General features: G+C 47.8%; 1 protein-coding gene across 2 annotated transcripts; it reads right to left on the bottom strand.

Moving 5' to 3' along the window:
- Window positions 1-1,610: 1,610 nt before the first annotated feature.
- slc35a2 (solute carrier family 35 member 2) lies at window positions 1,611-17,981 on the bottom strand. 2 transcript variants are annotated; one of them, XM_032561439.1, is made up of 6 exons: window positions 17,622-17,981; window positions 16,740-16,922; window positions 16,531-16,682; window positions 15,007-15,129; window positions 5,898-6,484; window positions 1,611-2,215 (listed from the first exon to the last, which is right to left on the bottom strand). In XM_032561439.1, exons 1-6 carry the CDS (start codon window positions 17,677-17,679, stop codon window positions 2,188-2,190), a joined length of 1,131 nt encoding a protein of 376 aa, XP_032417330.1. In that variant the 5' UTR covers window positions 17,680-17,981; the 3' UTR covers window positions 1,611-2,187. The 2 variants fall into 2 exon arrangements, with proteins under 2 accessions (XP_032417330.1, XP_032417322.1); XM_032561431.1 differs by lacking the exon at window positions 1,611-2,215 and adding an exon at window positions 3,296-5,748.
- Window positions 17,982-18,540: the final 559 nt, after the last annotated feature.

An 18,540-nucleotide genomic window follows, 5' to 3' on the forward strand; every position in this document is an offset into this window, starting at 1 on the left:
AACCATTCTGGAGGAGGGAACCAAACCCCAGCAGGTTCTGATCCAGTTTGATTTGTTTAGGAAACATGGAAGTTCCTTCCTGATTAGAAAGCGTCAGCTTGTTGTTTTCCCAAAACATGGAGTCCAAGTTTCGTTTAGAGGAAAAACAGAAAGTGGTTTGGGTTTAATTTCTGGAAAATCAGAGGAACAGTTTGGACAAGAAGAGCTGAAAACACGAAGACAGAAGAGAGGAGCAAAATAATCTGCCAGAGGAAAAACTGAGACACGAAGAGACACGAAGAGACAGTGAGACACAAAGAGACGGCTTGCTGCTGCTGGATGGACTGGTCCCCAGTAAAAACTGTGGGAAGATTCAGGAACCTGAGGCAGAAGGAGGACAGATGAGGACACGTTAGCATGAAGACACGTTAGCATGAGGACACATTAGCATGAGGACACGTTAGCATGAGGACACGTTAGCATGAGGACACGTTAGCATGAGGACCCGTCAGTGGTGGGTTGTTGGGAGGAATGGAAACGTTACGAAGGACAAAGTTTACTGGAACAGATTTTCTGCGCAGGTTTTCCTGGACCGGCCAGAAGCTGCTGCAGTTTGTAGGAACTGAACGTCCTCAGCCTGGAGACGCCTCCATGTTCTGACTCGGGGACTCACTGGTCCGGTTCTCTGTGTTCTGAATAGAACGCCACAGAACAGCTGATGGATACAGAATAACTACTGGTGGCTCAATGGACCCGGCTAATACTATCATGATCTGTGTCTATTCTGTGTCTCTGTCTCCCCTTGATTGTTCCCAGGTGCGTCTCGTTCCCTGATTACCTCCTGTGTATTTAATGTCACCTGTGTCTCAGTGTCTCTGTCGGGTCCTAGTCGTTTCTAGAGTCAATCTGTCTAGCTGTCGTCTGTTGGATAATTCTTCATTAAACATCAACCTTTCACTTCTACCTGGGAAAACCTGCTGCGTTTTCCCTCACCGTTATCTACAGCACTTCATGACAAATACCCAGATACATGGATCTGGCTAACTGCTGAACTTTGACCTCTAGGATTAGGGTCATCAACACCTGCAGCTGCTTCTGACTGACAGAACAAGAAGGCTCCACCCCGCCCCCTGGTGGCAGCTTGCAGATAAGTTGCAGATTTCATCCCTTCACAACATAAATAGTGGAGTGTTTGTTTTTGGTTTAAATTCATAAGAAGATTTCAAAATACATGAGAAATAATAAAACAAACTTCAACAAGATAACATGGAGAACATTTTATTTTATAAAAAAAAGACAAATTAAACAGAAAATAGAAAAGCAAAACATAAAAATTCAGTTTTATTTTAAGGTAAAATGAACTTAAAGGAGATTTATTCTGACATGAAAGGAAGTTCAACCTTTAGTGCTTAAATAAAGATAAAGAAAAAAAGACATTTGGAGTTTCAGATATTTTGGAGTTTAATAAATAATACATTTTTAATTTATTTTCTTTATTATTTCAATATTTTGAAAACTATTATTACTTTTATTATTACAACCCAAAAATACTGATAAAACATTACAATAAGAAGGTGGTTTTATCAAATAAATACATTTGATACTTTACACTTTCTAAAATAAAAATATGTAAATAAATCAAATTAAGTTATTAAACAAATGCATACATTTTAAAAATATATATATTTCCACCTGGAAAAAAAGTCAGGCATTTATTTTGAAATGTTGAAAACCAGGAAACATTCTGAGATGGTTTCCTGATCCGGTTCAGAGAGACAGAACCACGTTGGTTCTCCATGTGAGAATGTTACGAAACAGAACGAAACCAAATGAAACAGAACGAAACTGAACGATACAAAGCCAAGAAGAAACAAAGAAATGAAGGATCAGAAAGTTGATCTCGAGTTTCTGCTCTTATTGTGAAGGTCCACATAAGAGTCACTTCACAAAGTTCTGCTGATTTTCTTCCTCAGATAAAATTCTGAATCCAGAACCATCAGCTTTTCATCACAATGAGATGATGAGACTTCATGTGTTTTACCTAAAAACAAACTGAAAGAACCGTTTCCGGATCCAGGTGTGACTTCCATGGTGCCGCAGAGCAGAACCGAACCATTTTCAGGTCCAGAAGAAATTGGAGTGACGATGCCTGGCATCTTAATTTGAAAGGTCATGACCTCAGCAGACAGGAAGTGGTAGCTGTCCATTTCAGGATCCTTTCTCTTTTCCTGAACACCTGCAGGACGGATAGAGGAAGAGGAAGATTAGAAGAGAGATGAGGAGGAGAGCCAGAAGACGAACCGGTTCCTTCATGGCCGAAGATACCACCGACTTCTTCCTTCTGGGACAGGAAGTTCTAACAGGAAGCTCTTCAAACAGGAAGTTCTCTCTGAGAAACTCTGAATTTCATGATCATCTCCAGATGATTCCTTCTTATGGAGATGAAATAAATCTCCGTTATTCTGTCCGTGTCGACTGCGGTCCAGAATGTTCTGGTCCAAACCGCCGCTTCCAGATCTTAGAACCCCTGAAACCTGCACAGCACCAGGAACTTCCTGTGTTCGGTCCTGGACTGCACCTCCAGAACCAGGCCAGAACTTTCAGGACCGTTGATGAAAACTAATCAGCTCCATGTTGATCAATCAGATCCACAAACGGGTCAAAAACCAGTCCTCCCAGTAAGACCAGCACACTGACCTGGAGAGGTCGCGACCCCCCCGGAGGTCGTGACCTGGGTTCGGATTCCGCCTGCTGCAGCAGAAATCCGTTTTTGTCACAAACTGGAATATTTGAGGAATTTCTCAGGGAAGTATAAAAACTTTATTTTTGTAATTTCGTGAGAACAGTTGGAGTGAAACTGGAAAGTCGAGTTTCACCTGAAGGGAACCAGGAAGTAAAAACTTTCTGATGGTTTTCCATTCATGGATTCACAAGCAGCTTTTCTACATCCTCTTAATTAGATTTGGTGTATTTTTAAAATAATTAGAATATAAAAATATAGAGAAATATATTAACATCGAAACATTAATAAGAAAAGTGTTCATTCTAACAAGATGTTTATCTCTGATGATTTATTGGAGCGTCAGTCTGATCTTGACCTTTGACCCGGCTGGGAAGCACCAGGCTAAACGTTTCGCTCTGCTGCAGCTTTAACAAACTGCCTCACCTGTAGCTCATTAGCATTAGCTCTGCTAATGAGTTAACGCTTTAGCCAGGTATTGGAGGCCTTTCAGCTTTAGCTAGACCTCCATGTTCTTCAGGCTGATTTTTGTCCCCGATTGGAAACTGAAGGGAAATTAAAAGACAAACTCCAGAGTTTAGTGTTTGATTTATAAAACTTTACCAAAACAAGTATTTACAAACTCACAAGCTGTGATACAAACCAACAACCGAGTGCAACCGCACAAACTGTCCCAACAGTTTGAGAAAAACAGGAAGTGGACATGAAACCCGGAGCTGGAACCGTTTCCGGTTCGTCAACACAAGAAAACATCCAGCAGGGGGCGCTCCAGGCTGTCAGCTCAGATCAGATCAGATTCAGAAAATCTACACATTTCCACCAAACACAGAAACTCTGCGTCATTCAGGTGAATTCATAACGTCATGGGATTTCATTTTTACACAGAAATAAAAACAACCCTGTAAACAACTGATACATCTCAGTTTCTTCAAATATAAAAACAATGGTTCAATTTTTTCTCCCTTCAGATGCTCATGATTTTTTTCCAACAACAAAAAGCTTTCAGAAAAAATATAAAATGTTTTCACTTTCAGCACAGATAAAATAAAACGTATCAATATTTACCTATAATTTACATTTTTATATATTCTTCATTTATCTCTTGCATTTCTATTGCTCAGGAATAACATTTATTACATCAATTTGATAATAAATTATGATTCCAAAAACAAGACAAAAAGAAAACATATTTTAGTTTCACTTTTGGCTTTTCAGCATTTTTTATTTGTGGACCAAAAGATATAAAAAGATTTATTTAATGGAAAATGTTTCATTACTTTGAATGACGCGACAGATATTAACGTTGAAAGGATTTTAAAAAGGAGCCCAACTCCACCCGGGTCTGATGAGGCTGCCCCCTGGTGGCCATGACCAGACACAGCAAGCAGAAATAAAGAAATAAAAGAAAAAATAAAACTTCATTTATTTTGTTCTTCTTGGTCAAAACAGATTTATAAATGACTTTTCTATTTCTCCAATCGTGTTTGGAGAAAATGACCAGTTTGACGATTGGTGATTTTTTTAACTGAATGTTCTTTAAATGAACATTACAGAAAAAACTTTTTGAGATTCATATGAATTAATTCTGTTTTCTTCTATGGCCATCATCATCATCATCATCACTGTCAGACCTTTGGGTCTCGGAGAGAAAACTGGTTCTGAATCACCTCCAGGTAAGAATCAGCCCAGCTGAAAAACTGAAGCTTCTGTTTGAAGATGAACAAAAGTTTCAGATTCAGGAAAAACCATAAAATACTCGTTATCCCACCAGAATCCCAAACAACGTCATCAACATGAGGAAGAGTCCGGACCGCTCCTCTTCCTCCTCACTCAAAAACGAAAACACGTTCCTCCAGAGAAATCGTCGCAGTTCTGCCGGGTTTTTGTCTCCAAATGGACCCGAGTGATCCGGGTGAGTCCAGGTCCGATTCCAACCAACCAGGAAAACAGCGTTTAAATCCGACAAAAAAGTTTGAAAGGAATTTAACAAGAGTTATAAGCTTTGGGACCAAATGAAACGAGACTTTTGAACCTTTAAGCTCAGACTGATTGGATGGAGACATTTTAGGTGGTCCAATCAGAACGCAGCCTTTTCTAGAAATGAAAGAACCTTTAAATCAGATTTAATCTCTCTAGTTCTGTCTTATGAAAACTCAGACTTCTGGGTTATTTTATGGTTTTGAAAACTAAAAATCTGATCTGATTTAGGTCATGTGATCTCCAATTCTGTCAGTTTGATTTCTGTTTTACTCAATTTCATCTGATCTTAGTTTAATGGACGACAGGAGAAACCTGTGTGAAATGTGAGGGTGTACTTTCTTTTTACTGAGACTGAACAATATTTCTGCTTTCTTTGTAGAAGGAAAACCCGGCGGTGACGGCAAGTGGATGTGGGCAGGACCGAGATGATCTCCTGGCTCCGCCCACATGACTCCGCCCACATGACGCCACGACCTGACGACTATCCATCAGCACAAACATTAGAGCTCATTTCTAGACTTTTAGAGAGAATATTGGACAGCGCCATCTTCTGGTGGTTTGGGTTATGACATGAAGGTTCTGGTGAATCCTTCTGGACCTGCTCAGGTTTTCAGGAACATATCAGGTCTTAATGGAGACAAAAATGAAACGATGACCCTTGACCCCGCCTACAGACAGGCCACGCCCCCTCCAACGACAAACATCACAGATTAGTTGAAGAATTAAAAAATGCTCCAATCAATGAGCACATTCCCAGCAAGAAGCCGGGCCGGACCGGACCGGACCGGACCGAGCTACGCCAGGCCGGGATCAGAACCGCCACCCTATGGCTTCAGACGAGAGGAAAAGGCACCGTACAGTCCGCAGGTGGCCCCGCCCCCACACAGACCGACCAATCAGCAACTACCAAGCAGGACCCAATCAGTGTAAGGCGCTTCTTTCAGATAGCAGAGAGTTTTAAGGCAGAGAGAACAGCAGGGGGCGCTCCAGCTCCTTCCTGCTCAGCCTCCAGGAATTAGTCTGTGGCGCTGGCGGCCGGGGAAGGAGCTCTGAGGAAGAGAGGAGGAGCAGAGGTTAGGAGGACAGGAAGAGGAGGAGACGCAGCAGCAGGAGGAGCTCACTCATTGGTTAGTTGGAGCAGAGAGGAAAGTAGCACCAGGTGGCGCCAGAGACACAGAATCACTTCACCAGGACTGACTTTGGCAGAAACGCCTCCATCTCGGCGCCTCCGGCCCCCCTCGGCGGCTCAGCGGACGCAGAGGAAGAGGAGGGGTCGGGGCACGGGAGGCCGCCGGGCGCCTTGGGGAGGCTGTACATGTAGACGGCGCCGATGACAAGCCCCGCCCCCGCGGTGAACAGCAGGTCCACGTGGAAGCCAAACAGGTAGACGGACATCACCGTGGAAACGATGATGGAGAAGGAAGTGGCGAAGCCCTTCAGGATGTTGTCGGCGTACTTCACCACCACGGCCACCAGCAGCCCGCCGAACGCCTGGTTGAAGATGACGCACCACACCATGCCGGTGTAGCCGAACAGGAAGCCGCGCTCGGCCACGGCGCCGCCGTCGTTCCACCACATTCCCAGAAGTCCGAGCGCCGTGCCGAAGACGCCCAGCTGCACGTTCCTCATCCACACCGACGCAGAGCTGCCCTTCAGGATCCGCTCAAAGTAAACGCCGGCGAAGCCAGACGACAGGCAGCTGATCACCACGGCAACCAGACCCACCATGTAGTTCTGGTTGGAGGCGTCAGCCACCGCCGCCTCCTTCTTTCCCTCCTGCTGCACCTGCAACGAGACCGCAGGTAGAGTCATCAATAGATCTATCGATAGATCAATAGATCCATTGATCTATAGATCAATAGATTTTTTTTTCATGGGGCCCAAAGGGCTAAACCCATGATAGGGGCGGGGCTAAAATTTTAAATGATCTTTTAACTGCTGAGGATAAATTAATAGTTCTTTTAGTTTCTGACCCGTTTGGAGTCGCTGGTTGTTATTCAGCTTTCAGCATCTATGCATCACAAATTTGGAACAAACTTCCAGAAAAGTGTAAAACAGCTGAAACACTGACTTCTTTTAAATCTCAACTGAAAACCCACCTGTTTAGAATTGTATTTGAAACGTAATCAATTACAAATTTATTGATGGAACTTGACTTAATGCTGTGTTTTGATTGTTGATTCTATCTTGCATTGTGTTTCTGTGTTTGTAATGATGTAAAGCACTTTGAAATGACTTGCTGCTGAAATGTGCTATACAAATAAAATTTGATTGATTGATTGATTGATTGAAGGTTCAGCACTAAACTAGTTCTGGTTCTTTCAAGCAGGAGTTTTTCTTTAAATCTAGGACAGCATTCCTCCTCTGAAGTATCTACCTCATATAAATCTACCTGTAACTACAAATGACAGCCAGTCTGCTGTACAGACGTTATAGGATTGTCTGCAGGATGTCCAGGCTAGACTAAGAGCAAATTTTCTGTAGCAAGTTAAGAAAAATACTGAGTTCTATTTTGCATACCGCCAGTGGGCTTATCCCTCCCGCGCAGCACTGAAATGAAGCTTCATCCAGAAGGTGGGCCCACCTTGGTCTGGATAAATAACGGCCAGACCAAACAAACAAATCCCTTTTGTCTTCAGCATAGCGATATCAACACTGTAAGAGCAAAGATGTTCCATCCATAGGGTTAGGGCCAGAGGACAAAGAAAACTGTTCCCCACCAGGAAGAGGAGGAACTCTGTCTGGACACAGCCGATGTGTTGAAGACTCTGAAAAGAGTCAACCCACAAAAGGCCCCAGGCCCCGACAACATACCTGGGCGGGTGTTCAGGGAATGCGCAGGTCAGCTGGCTGGTGTCCTAACAGACATTTTTAACACCTCACTGGACCAAGCCACAGTGCCAGCCTGTCTCAAAACTGCCTCCATCATTCCGGTGCCAAAGAAACCTCAAGTCACCTCTTTCAACGATTACCGGCCTGTGGCACTGACTCCCATCATGATGAAGTGCTTTGAAAGGCTGGTAAAAGAACACATCGTCTCCAGACTCCCCTCCACATTCGACCCGTTCCAGTTTGCCTACCGCCGAAACCGCTCCACTGAGGACGCCATCTCCTCCGCCCTACACCTGAGCCTGGCTCACCTGGAGGAGAAGAACACTCATGTGCGGATGTTGTTCCTGGACTTCAGCTCAGCGTTCAACACAATCATCCCACAGCATCTGGCAGGAAAACTGGGACACCTGGGCTTCAGCACCCCCCTGCGCAACTGGCTGCTAGACTTCCTCACCGACAGACCTCAGTCAGTCCGGATTGGACAACACACCTCCGATGTCATCACCCTCAGCACAGGCTCCCCTCAGGGCTGCGTCCTGAGCCCTCTGCTGTTCACTCTGATGACACACGACTGCGTACCCAGGTTCGCCACCAATCACATCGTGAAGTTCGCGGACGACACAACGGTGGTGGGCCTCATCAGAGACGACAACGACCTGGACTACAGAGAGGAGGTGGAGCAGCTGGTGGACTGGTGCAGAGACAACAGCCTGATCCTGAACGTTGACAAGACGAAGGAGATGATCGTGGACTTCAGGAAGAACCGGCCCAGCCACGCTCCACTGCTCATCAACAGCTCGGCTGCGGAGGTGGTTAGCAGCACCAAATTCCTGGGGGTGCACATCACAAACGACCTCACCTGGACTGGGAACACCACGTCTCTGGTCAAGAGGGGACAGAAACGCTTGTACTTCCTGCGGAGGATGAGAAGAGCACACCTGCCCCCGCCCATCCTCAAGACGTTCTACAGAAGCACCATAGAGAGCATTCTGACCAGCTGCCTCTCTGTGTGGTGTGGAGGCTGCAGCGCCTCCGACTGGAAGAACGTGAGGAGAGTGGTGCGGACAGCAGAGAGGATCATCGGGGCCCCCCTTTCCGTCCATTCAGGACATTTCATCCCAGCGCTGCGTGTCCCGAGGCCGAAACATCGTCAGTGACCCCTCACACTCCCACCATGGACTGTTCTCCCTGCTGCCCTCTTTCCAGAGGGCAGCAGGGAGCAGGGACCTGGTGGACCTGGTCCACCAGGTCCCTGGACCGGATGCAGGGACCTGGTGGACCTGCATCCGGTGCAGGTCCACCAGGTTCCGAAACAGCTTTTTCCCACTTGCCATCAGACTGCTGAACTCTTAACTGGACTGCACTCAAAAACTGGTCTCAACTTCATACCTTGCACATGTACAGAGCTAAATAACTTCTACTTTACTGTCATTCCTGCACTTTATATTTTATATTCATATTTATATTCATATTTTATACTGTATTTTATTTTATTCTGGAGTAACCTCATAACATTGGAACCTCAAAACATTGTTCTGAGCCGTATGCAATGAAATTTCGTTCTGTATACACCCTGTGCATGCAAAATGACAATAAAGTCAGTCTAAGTCTAAGTCATTTGTGCCTGTCTTTTCAGAGCGGGTACATTATGTCCTTCGATGGGTATCGGATCTGCAACCCTTACAAAAAAATCCCATGGAAACCACACATGTGGTTCACACAACTTTTACATGTGAATGATGTGTGAAAGATGTGAATCACATGAGAAGGCACATGTATATGTGTGAATTTTGTGGTAAAATCACATGTGAATTTCATGGGATGTTTTTGTAAGGGGAGGGATGCCTGGTCTCGCCCTGACGCCTCAGCCCTCTTGTCTCTCTGTGCTCTCCTCCTGCTGGAGAGGAGGCGGAGGCTACAATTTTTAAAGGCTGGTGCTAGGCGGGGCGACGGCCCCACAGTCAGGTCGCCACTCATGTGGCGCTTAAGCCGAACGGAAATCGAATGATTCGGCCAGCAGAGAGGACAGTGGAGAGAGCAGCAGCGATGCTGCCTCCCAGCTGGGAAGAACTGTGTGGAAGAGAGGCGGCTGAGCAGATGCTCAGTCAACCCCGGGCTCCGTATGTCCGACTCTACCCCAGCGGTGGGCTCGCTCCTCCACGATCTACCTAGTTTGATCGAAGAGGTGGCTAGCGCTACAGGGCGTCTTGTCCTCCAATCTCCCCCACCACATCAAATGATCTGGCAGGACAGTTTGGCTCTGCCCAGAGTCGCCGAACCGGACCCCATCTGGCCTCAGTTCCTCGTCGTAATGACGAACTTAGCTGAGGCGGCGGCTGAGCCCACGAAGGTGAGGGCTCCTGTCTCCACCTATGCGCCTATCACCCGGGTGGAGGGGTTCATGGCCGGACTTTTCCCTCTGTTCGGGTCCGGGCCTCGCTGAGGTGTTTGGGGTCAAGACGCCCAGATTGAACCAGCGGCCTGGGCCCCTTTCTAAGCAGCTGATTACCTGGCTCTCTGACCAGGCCCAGCAGTGTGCCTATCAGACAACGGCTGCCACGAATAATGCCGTCTTGTTGGCATATGGCATCTCCAAGAGAGTGGAGGAAGCTTAAGGGCGCTCTCTGCAAGATGGCTGACGTTCCTCATGAATCGTTTCCTGGCCCACTCTGATCCAGAGGACCACCTGCCTGTCACCATCAATGTCCGAGAAGCTTCAGAATGACCTGTTGGATGGCCCCATCACCCTGAGTCTGTCCTCCGCCTGGTAGGGTCGCAACCTGATACCCGCACCGCCGGCCGCTGGATGGACTGACGTGACCGCCGTCAACGCCAGAGACGCTCCACAGCTACGGCAGTCTCTTCCTGCTCTGTTCTTCCGCCATCCTCCTCTCAGCCGTTCTTCTCGGTGCGACAGCCAGCAACCCAGCGTCTTCCCACCAGACGTCAGATAGCAACCCTAGACCAGCCAGCCACAGAGCAGACAAGCTAGGAAATGACTAGCTGGGGGGAATGTGTGTGATAATGTGAAATGTTTTGAAATAAAACCCAAACACTGAGAGCAAAATTCTTGCAGGTTCCAGCTCTGTCAGATCAGCTGATCTCAGCAGCTTCCTCCGACACAGCGAGCCGGCGGCCTCTAAGCAGCCGTTTCTGTGTAGAAACCGCAGAGCTGCGCGGTTTCTGTCTCGGTGGATAAGTCTGCCTCTTCTGAGCAGTCTGAATCTGAGAGCACGTTCTGGGAACAGTTAGAGCCCAGTGAGATTCCAGCTGCCACTTCGCACACATCTCACCTTGTGAGTGGTGAAGGCTCCTCATTTGTCTGGCAGCGGTCTGCGCAGAAACGGCGTCTCAGACACCCCGACTCCCCTTCAGGAAGTGCGAGGGTTTGTCCCGGCCCTGATGTGAGCGCGATCATGTCAGGCCGTATGGAGGCTAACAACCAGCCCTTTCTGTCAGAGCTCCCCTCTGACTTCCACCTGGAGAATCTCCCAGGCAGGGGACGGCGGTAGGGGCTCTGACTTGGCTGGAGTCCATGCGGACCACAGACCTGACATTTATGCACGCCTGCTTTCAGAACGATACTCAGAGTGGATGTTCCCTGGATCGGATGATCAGCAAGGGTTACACGCTGCAGTTTGGAGGCAGGCCTCCGCCGTTCAGGGGATGGTAGAGACGGTCCTATCATCTCTGGAGCAGAACGTTGCTATCAGGTCAGAGCTGCAGGAACTGATGGTGAAAGGTGACATTTCCACACTTCCCCAAGGAGAGGAAAACGCTGGGTTTTATTCCCGCTGTTTTCTGGTTCCCAAAAAAATGGGAGGAGTGAGGCCCATTCTCTCTGTTCAACAGTTCAATCAAGGAGAGGTCATTCCACACGCTGACAATCAGACAAGTTGGAAAATGTCCACCAGGATGACTGGTTCACCTCCATAGAATTAAAAGATGCATATTTCCACGTCCCCATCATCCTGAAACTCCAGAAGTATCTACGTTTCTCCTTCTAGCGGACCAAGTATCAATTCAACCGTCTGCCATTCGGTTACTCTCTCGTCCCGTGCACGTTTTCCAAATGTGTGGAAACAGCGCTAGGGTAACCCTAACATAACAGAGTCAGTCTCCATCAGAGCAGTGGCGTCTTAAACAGGGGAGCGAACATCATGTCCAGGGGCGGTCCTCACCACGGGGACTGGAGTCTCCATCCCGAGCTGGTCGCTCCGATATGGAGCAGATTCGGCAGAGCGGCAGTAGACCTGTTCGCCACGCGGGAGAACGCGCAGCGCCAGCTGTGGTTCTCACTGAGCCCACAGGACGACCCACCACTAGGGGTGGACGCCTTCCCTCACAGCCCGTGGCCAGAAATGCTCCTTTATGCGTTTCCCCCAGTTCCATTGATTCCATGGCTCCTGGATCGAGTTCGAGAGGAACAGCTGTTGGTAATCCTGGTGGTACCCAAGCGCAGGAACTCGGCGTGGTTTCCCAGTCTGCAGCAGCTGGTGTCAGGTCGACCGTGGAAGCTACCATGGAGACATTGCGCTCCTCCAGGCCGGGGGAGCGAACAGGAGCCACCCAGAGATAGGTCAGCGTCTCTGGGTCTGGCGGCTGAACGGGATCGCCTAGAGAGGCTCGGCTTCCCTCAGGATGTGGTGTGCACCATTCAGGGCGCACGAGCCGCTTCTACCACAGCGTTACATGCTTCGAAATGGTCAGCCTTTCAACGCTGGTGCTCAGGAGAGGGCGTGGAGCCCATTTCAGGCTGCATGCTGTCATTTCTCCAGCAGCTGATAGACAGAAATTTAGCTTTCAGCTCCATTCATACTTATGCTGCAGCTATTTCCTCCTGCCACAAGGGTTTTGGTGACAGAACGGTCTTCAACCACCCACTGATGAAGCGGTTTCTGAGAGGTGTGTGCAGAAGCAGATCTGTGTCATGCCCACTTGCTCCTCCGTGGGATTTGACCCTGGTCCGCGCACTCTGGTTGAAGCTCCATTCCTGCCTTTTAAAACTGCAAAGAGCGTGAGCGATTTATCCGCTCTCTATTCCTTCCTCTTGTCTCAGAATGCGAGCCGACGGCAGCTCGGCTGTGCTGCGTCCTGATCCTATTTTTACTCCTTAAAACATCACAAGCTCGTTCAGATCGAGGGAAACATCTTTGGAGGGTTTTTACCCTCCTCCTCATGACTCTGAGGAAGAAGACGCATCTCATCTCATCTCCTCTGCCCCGTGCGCGCGCTCTCTTGTAATGTGGCGCGCACGTCTGCACTGCGTCGTTCCCCGCGTCTGTTCGTGCATTACAGAGATCACTCAGTGGGCCCAGCGTCGTTCTCTCTGGTTGTGTGAGGCCGTCTCTCAGGCTTAACTTCCTCCGGACTGGATCCTCCAGAGAATCTGAGAGCTCACTCTACCAGAGGGATTTCCTGTCGGTGGAGGACATTTGCATGGCAGCTTCCTGGTCATCTCTGTGCTCATTTATTCGGTTTTACCTGTGTGACGTTTCCACGTTCTCCACGACCCGTTCTGTTCTCCGAGTTATGACAGAATAATTTCTCCTGTTACGTGTTAATATTGTCTCACCCTTGCATGTAAAGCAGGGAGACATGATGATGCTTTTCAGTCATGATTTGTTATTCTGTTATTTTTCCTGGGGAGTTCTGTGCTTATTAAGCATTGCAGAACAACATGGTTGTGCTGAGTAATAAGTTACCTGCTCTGTTCATCGTTACGCTGTTACAGTTTGTAACTTTGGTTGTTCCTGTTCGCAGCAGCAGGTCTGTTTATCTCGACCTTTCTGACCAGAGGCTCTTCTCCTCTCTGGTCTTCTCTGGACTGAGACTGTCTTTGTTATGCAGCAGATGCTTGATGGTGGTGGTCTGGATGGACCCAGTGATGCGTAGACTACACCCTGCTTCGCCGTTAACCCACTAGCGATAGCCTTAAAGGGCGAAGCCTACTCTCAGAGAATCTGGGGTTACAATACGTGACCGACGATCTTAGAGTTTAGTCAGAGCCGTCCTCTCCTGGACGTGAGGGTGTGGTCGGTCCCCCGTCCTCCTGCTGTCGTCCATTTGTGAAAACTCTGGGTGTGATTGTTGATCCTGTGTTAGATTTGATTAGCATGTTAGCGCTGCTATCAAAGCCAGTTTCTTCCAGCTGAGGATCCTTGCTAAGATAAAATCTGATCTTCCTCTGACTGATTTTGATCCAATCATTCATCACGTTTAGATTATTTAACTCTTTGTACTCAGGGTTGGAGCAGTGCAAACAAAATGCTGCAGCTGGTCTGCTGACCAAAACCAGGAGGTGAATCTGTGGCCCTGGTTTTACAAACCCTTCACTGGCTCCCTGCTGCTTTAGGATCAAATTTAAGGTCTTATTGATAGTTTTTAAGTGTTTTTGGGTCCTCGGTACTGAAGTGAGCTCCAGCAGCCTGCAGCCCACCAGAACCCTGAGCTTTTACCGTCTGTCCCTAAAGCCAGGATGGAAAGCAGACAGAGAATCTGTGGATCGTCTCCTTCTGGCTGCTAAACTCTGTCAGCTTAAAAAAAATCATCAATGGTCCAGCTGCAGCTGATCCAGAACGCTGCTGCTGGAGTTCTGACCAGAACCAGGAGGATAGAGACATAAAACCCAGTTCTCCAGAACCTCCACTGGCCCCCTGTAGCTCAGAGGATAAACTTTAAATCCTGTTAGTTTATAAATCACTGAACGGATCAGAACCAAAATACTTTAAAGATCTGTTGCTGTTGGATCAACCTTCCAGACCCCTCAGGTTATGGTTCTGCTCTGCATCAGAACCAGAACCAAACGAGGAGAAGCAGCATTCAGCTTCTATGCACCACAAATCTGGAACAAACTAGCAGAAAACTGTAAACCAGCTGAAACACTGAGATCTTTAAATCCAGACTGAAAGCTGCTGGTTGGAGCCGATTTTGAATCAATCATGAAACATCGATCAATAATCTGATGTGTGTTGTTCTGTGTTTCTGCGACTTTGTATTTTTATGATGTAAAGCTCTTTGAAATGCCTTGTTGCAGAAATGCACTGTACAAATAAAATTTGACTGATTGATTTTGATTTAAGTTGGGATTAAAACTCACCTGTTCTCTGGCCTTCAACAACCAGCGAAAGAGAAAAGATAAAGGATGGAAGAAAATTGCTGCACCTAAAAAATTAAGTATTGTTTGGTTTTTATTCATATTATTAGCTTTTGGTATCTTTGCCAATTTTATTTTTGTCTTTTATTTTTATTTTCTATTTTAGCATTTATCTACCTGGGATGTTTGCTGTGAAGCGTTTGGTCAGCAGAGGCCGTTGGAAATGTGCTACAGAAATAAACTTTGACCTCACATGACTTGAGGCGGGCGGGGCTAAATCAGAACCAGCCTGAAAGAAAACCTGCAGAAGACCAAAGACTGGACAACACGAAGCACCGGAACCGTTCTCCGGATCAGTGGAGCCAGAACCGGGACGTACCTGGACGACGGCGACGCCGGCGAACAGCAGCAGCAGGGAAACCCACTGGACTCTGGACAGAGACTTCCTGAGCATCAGGACGCTGAAGAGCGCCGTGGTGAGGATCTTTAGCTGGTAGGTCACCTGGAGGGGGAGGAGCCTGTTAGGGTCAGACCTTCCTGAAAACTCTGATCTGAAGGTTCAACAAGATCTTTGAAGAAAACTATTTGTAAAAACATATTAAAATGTACTAAAAGAAAAAAAACTATTCATGTGGACGAGACTGACAGGAAGGAAGACGGCAGGACATGGAAGACTCTTCCTGATTGGGTAAATCTAATTCCAGACTTCCTGTGTATGAAGTGACCCTGGAAAGAACCGTTGTAGAGTTCATCAGTCCAGAGCAATTCAGAAACGGTTCAGTTCAAAAATCTTTTAGCTGAGAAACAAAACCAGCAGCATAAAGAGAGGCAATGAAAAGTTGTGATTCAGATTTAAAGTACTGTTGTTCCACTTGCTCTGAGCAAACAGGTTTACAGGAATCGGTGTCCCGATCAATTGGCCACCGATCACTATTGGCCGATTTCTGTGAAAATGCAGGTGATCGGTGTTCGTCGATCACCTGCAGCTGACGCCAGGCAGCAAACGGCCGCAGCGAATCCTGACCAAACGTGTCTGCCGGGTGGAACCGCTGCAGCGTCTGAGAGAACGATGGGAAGTTTACGACGGAAAAACGAATCAAAACCAAATTAATGAGACACCGAAATTATGAGTGGCAGAACGGTGAACCGGTGTCGAGATCACTGCTCCGCCAGGACTTCCTGTCTTCACTAGTCGACAAATTCAAGGACCAAAGAGTAAAAAAACATCAGAAACTTTCTGTTCCGACATCAGAGGAGCCGATGGTTCTGCTGGCCCATCAGAACATTTCCAGAACCAGAGACTAAAGTCTCGGATCAGAGAAACTCATCCAGGCTTTAGTTTCTCTTTAGTGGCTTTGATTCCTGCAGCAGCATCTTCACAGGTCTGATTGACAACCCAACGGTCCAGAACGCTGCTGCTGGAGTTCTGACTAGAACCAGGATGATAGAGACACCATCCGGTTCTACGCCACCCAGTTCTACATCATCTGGTTCTACACCACCCAGTTCTACACCACCCGGTTCTATTCACCACAGATCTGGAACAAACTTTCAGAAAACTGCAAACCAGCTGAAACCCTGAGTTCCTTTAAATCCAGACTAAAATCTGGTTGGAGCTGATCTGATCAATAACTGGAACATCAATCAATCATCTGATGATTATTGATAATATTAACAAAAACTCGATCAAATGTAACGTCTGTTTCTGTTTGGTGGCTGTGAGACGATTTTATGATGGAAATCAGTTTGAACTGCCTTGTTTCTGAAATGTGCTACAGATAATATGACTGATTGATTGAACGACTGATTGATTGATCAATAGACCGACTGATTGGCCCAGCGGGCCCCACTGAGCACAACTGGACCCGTCTGTGCTGACCCGGGTCAGGGTTCTGGTTCTGACCTGGAAGGTGGCGGCCGGCAGGTTGGAGATGGCGACGTACTGCAGGTTGTTCTGCAGCGTGTAGATGAGCGACGGCACGGCGAGCTTCAGCGTGTCCTGGTACTGCAGGACCACCGAGTCCAGCAGGAACCACAGCGTCTCCTTCAGGGCGCCTGCAGAGACGCGGCGTCACACACAGATGCTGCTTAGCCCCGCCCACCACTACTTACATCTCTTCTGCAGCAGGACGATGAGCAGGCACGTCGCCACCTTCAGGACCTCCGCCATGACGACGGCAGACGTGGTGAAGAAGCGGTCGCCCGGCAACGTGCGGACGTAGCGAATGCTGAGGATGAGCGAGGCGTTCTGGACCACCAGGACCGCCAGGCTGATGTACTTCAACTTCCTGTTGGCTGCAGGGGAGAGACGGACACAAACAGGAGCTTTCATCCTTCCGCTCAACTCTCAGAACTAGAACTTTGATGCTGGCTCTGGTTCTGGTCGACCCGCTACTTTCATCTGCTTTATCATCTGGACCTGACCAGCTACTACTGCCTCTTCCTCTTCCTCTTCATCCTGATCTGCAGCCACCTGCAGAGCAACAGAACCACCCTAACACCCCCCCCCCAGACACACCTGAGTCGGAGCTCCACGTCACCAAAACTGCTGATTCCACCTTAAGCTCCACATGTTTAAGGCGGGGTCACCAACATTTAAGGTGGAATGGGCCCACCAGGCCTCCATAGAACCTGTCAAAACCCTCTCCTGCAGTTCTGGACCAGCTAGAATAAGAATCCAGTACAAACCAGATAGACGTGATTTTCCATAATGAATCAAGTTTTCCTGCAACACTTCATGTTTAAAGTTTTAGATTTTACCATAGAGATTATTTCATTCAATAAACACTAGAATATTTAGCTGTTCTGTTTGTGTTAATTAGTCGCCATAGCAACTGATTATTCGGCTCGGTTTAAACCAGTAAACTACTTTATTAAATCGGTCCAAACTGGTTAGTTTAGCTGCATGTAGCTGATTCTTGCTACTAGATAAACCAGTTTAACCACTGGGAATATTTCGAAATCATCAGTTTTTAATCCGGATTATTTTTTTACCTTCACTCTGACTCCGGGTCGGAACCTCCCCGGCCTTACTGCTGCTGCCACCCGGCATGCTGCGCTCTCTGCCTCGTCGGGACCGAACCCTCACCCCGCTGCCTGCACAGCTAACTCCGCTAGCCTCCCGGCTAGGCTCCGCTGTCGGTTGCGGACCGGTCGGCGCTCCGAGTCTCCGGCTGGTTCTGGTTCTGGAAGCGGGAGGCAGAGGCGGGCGAGTCGGCTCGAAATGACCGGAGCTGAGGAGCGGGACCGCGGAGGACTAGCAGACGGAGTATGGGGGAGCATCTGGCGGAGAACCAGGGCTGCGTTGAGGCGCTGATCTGTCCCGGAAGTCACTCGGACTACAGCTGCGGAGATTGGACTGCGTGACAGGATGTTTCACTCTGTAGAGAGAGAGAGAGAGAGAGAGAGAGAGAGAGAGAGAGAGAGAGAGAGAGAGAGAGAGAGAGAGAGAGAGAGAGAGAGAGAGAGAGAGAGAGAGAGAGAGAGAACATAATTCTGAATCTATATCTTATTTGTTACTATTTAATTAAATTCGCCAATTTACCAGCGTTGTCTTGAGACACTTTGCAAAAAGAAAAAATTATTTCAGTTCGGTCAGAAATTTCCTAATTGGTCCTAGTTATCAAACAGTTAATTATTCAGAGCAGCTTAGGAAGTTCTAAGGAAACCCATCGAAGGATTGAGTCATTGAATGCAGCATCACTCCTCCTGACCAGCAGGGGGCGACAGTGGAGAGGAAAAACTCCCCCTTAACAGGAAGAAACCTCCAGCAGAACCAGGATTAGGATCAGGATCAGGACCAGAACCAGAACCAGAATCAGAATCAGAATCAGGACCAGAACCAGAACCAAGATCAGGATCAGTACCAGCGGCCATCTGCCACGACAGACTGGAGGTCAGAAAGAGAGAGCAG

The sequence above is a fragment of the Xiphophorus hellerii genome, chromosome 1, assembly GCF_003331165.1.
Source record: "Xiphophorus hellerii strain 12219 chromosome 1, Xiphophorus_hellerii-4.1, whole genome shotgun sequence".
Classification (NCBI taxonomy): domain Eukaryota; kingdom Metazoa; phylum Chordata; class Actinopteri; order Cyprinodontiformes; family Poeciliidae; genus Xiphophorus; species Xiphophorus hellerii.